General features: G+C 62.3%; 1 protein-coding gene across 1 annotated transcript in view; it reads right to left on the reverse strand.

The window, feature by feature from the left end:
- LOC104508972 (cathepsin G-like) overlaps positions 1 to 797 on the reverse strand; it is a 1,384-nt gene extending 587 nt beyond the window's left edge. Inside the window, 4 exon segments of the mRNA XM_010150748.1 lie at positions 2 to 74; positions 326 to 439; positions 442 to 466; positions 643 to 797. Of these exon segments, the coding sequence (XP_010149050.1) occupies positions 2 to 74; positions 326 to 439; positions 442 to 466; positions 643 to 728 (298 nt within the window). The 5' untranslated portion in view covers positions 729 to 797.
- Between the last annotated feature and the right edge of the window lie 250 nt (positions 798 to 1,047).

Below are 1,047 nucleotides of genomic sequence, written 5' to 3' on the forward strand. Positions count from 1 at the left end.
GTGCGGAGGTCGCTCCTGGTCTTGGGCAGTGGAATGGTCTTGACGTAGTTGTTGAGAGTGGCCTTCGCTGTCAGCTGAGGGAAAGCAGAGGTTTTGGAGAAGGCTGTGGGCAAGGCAGCTGAAGGTGGGAGGTCTAGTAGCACTGCAAGCTCTAGTGAGAGCGCCAAGCCCTGCCCACGGTCCCCTCCAGGTCCCTCCCATTCCTCCCTGCCTCCAGCACCCTGGGCAGAAGCAGCCAACAGCAAGAACGTGCCCTGCCTGGACCCTGCCAGCCCCCAGCCCCACTCTACCCTCCACCCCGCTGCCTGGGGCAGGACTGCCTTGCCTTGAGCAGCAGGATGTCGTTGGACACGGTGCTGGGGTCGTATTCAGGGTGCATGTAGTATCTGAGCACTCCCCTGACCTGCTGGGTCCTTTCGGGTTCATGGATGTTGTGAGCCGAGCCCCCAGGATGAGGGTGTCATTCCTGGCCATGGCAGCAGAGAGGAAAAGGGGGAAAACAGGTTGGGTCTCACCTGCGTCTCTCCCCTTCTGCAGGAAGGCGGAGAGGGCTGCACAGCACAGGAGGAAGAGGACTCTCATCCAAAAACACTCCAGTGATGGCCTTGGGTGAGGGGAGGAAGAAGGGGATGAAGCACTCACCCCAAGCAGTGTGCAGCTGTCATCACCCAATCTGGAGCCACCAGGAAGCCTCCGCAGGCTGACAGCCCTATCTTCAGGTATGCCATGTAGGGGTGGGAGTGGGGCGGCGCCTCATGGCCCCCCACGATCTGCCCCTGTAGAGCACCTGCAAGACACCCCACCAGAGCCTGGGTCAGACCCAGCCTGACCGCCTCGCTCGCAGCCACTCGTGGCCCCCAGCTTACTGGCACTGGCCCAGGGGCAGGAGAGCAGGAGCAGCAGGGCCAGCAGTGCCGGGGGCTGGTACATCTCGTCCCACAGCCCAACACTCCCGCCGAGACGTGTGGAAGTCTGAGTGTCCCAGTGCCCAAGGGCTGGTTTTATACCCCCGGGTCCAGCTGTTCTGAGCAGCCAGGAAGCCATGTG

The sequence above is a fragment of the Eurypyga helias genome, unplaced genomic scaffold (genome assembly GCF_000690775.1).
Source record: "Eurypyga helias isolate BGI_N326 unplaced genomic scaffold, ASM69077v1 scaffold34924, whole genome shotgun sequence".
Classification (NCBI taxonomy): domain Eukaryota; kingdom Metazoa; phylum Chordata; class Aves; order Eurypygiformes; family Eurypygidae; genus Eurypyga; species Eurypyga helias.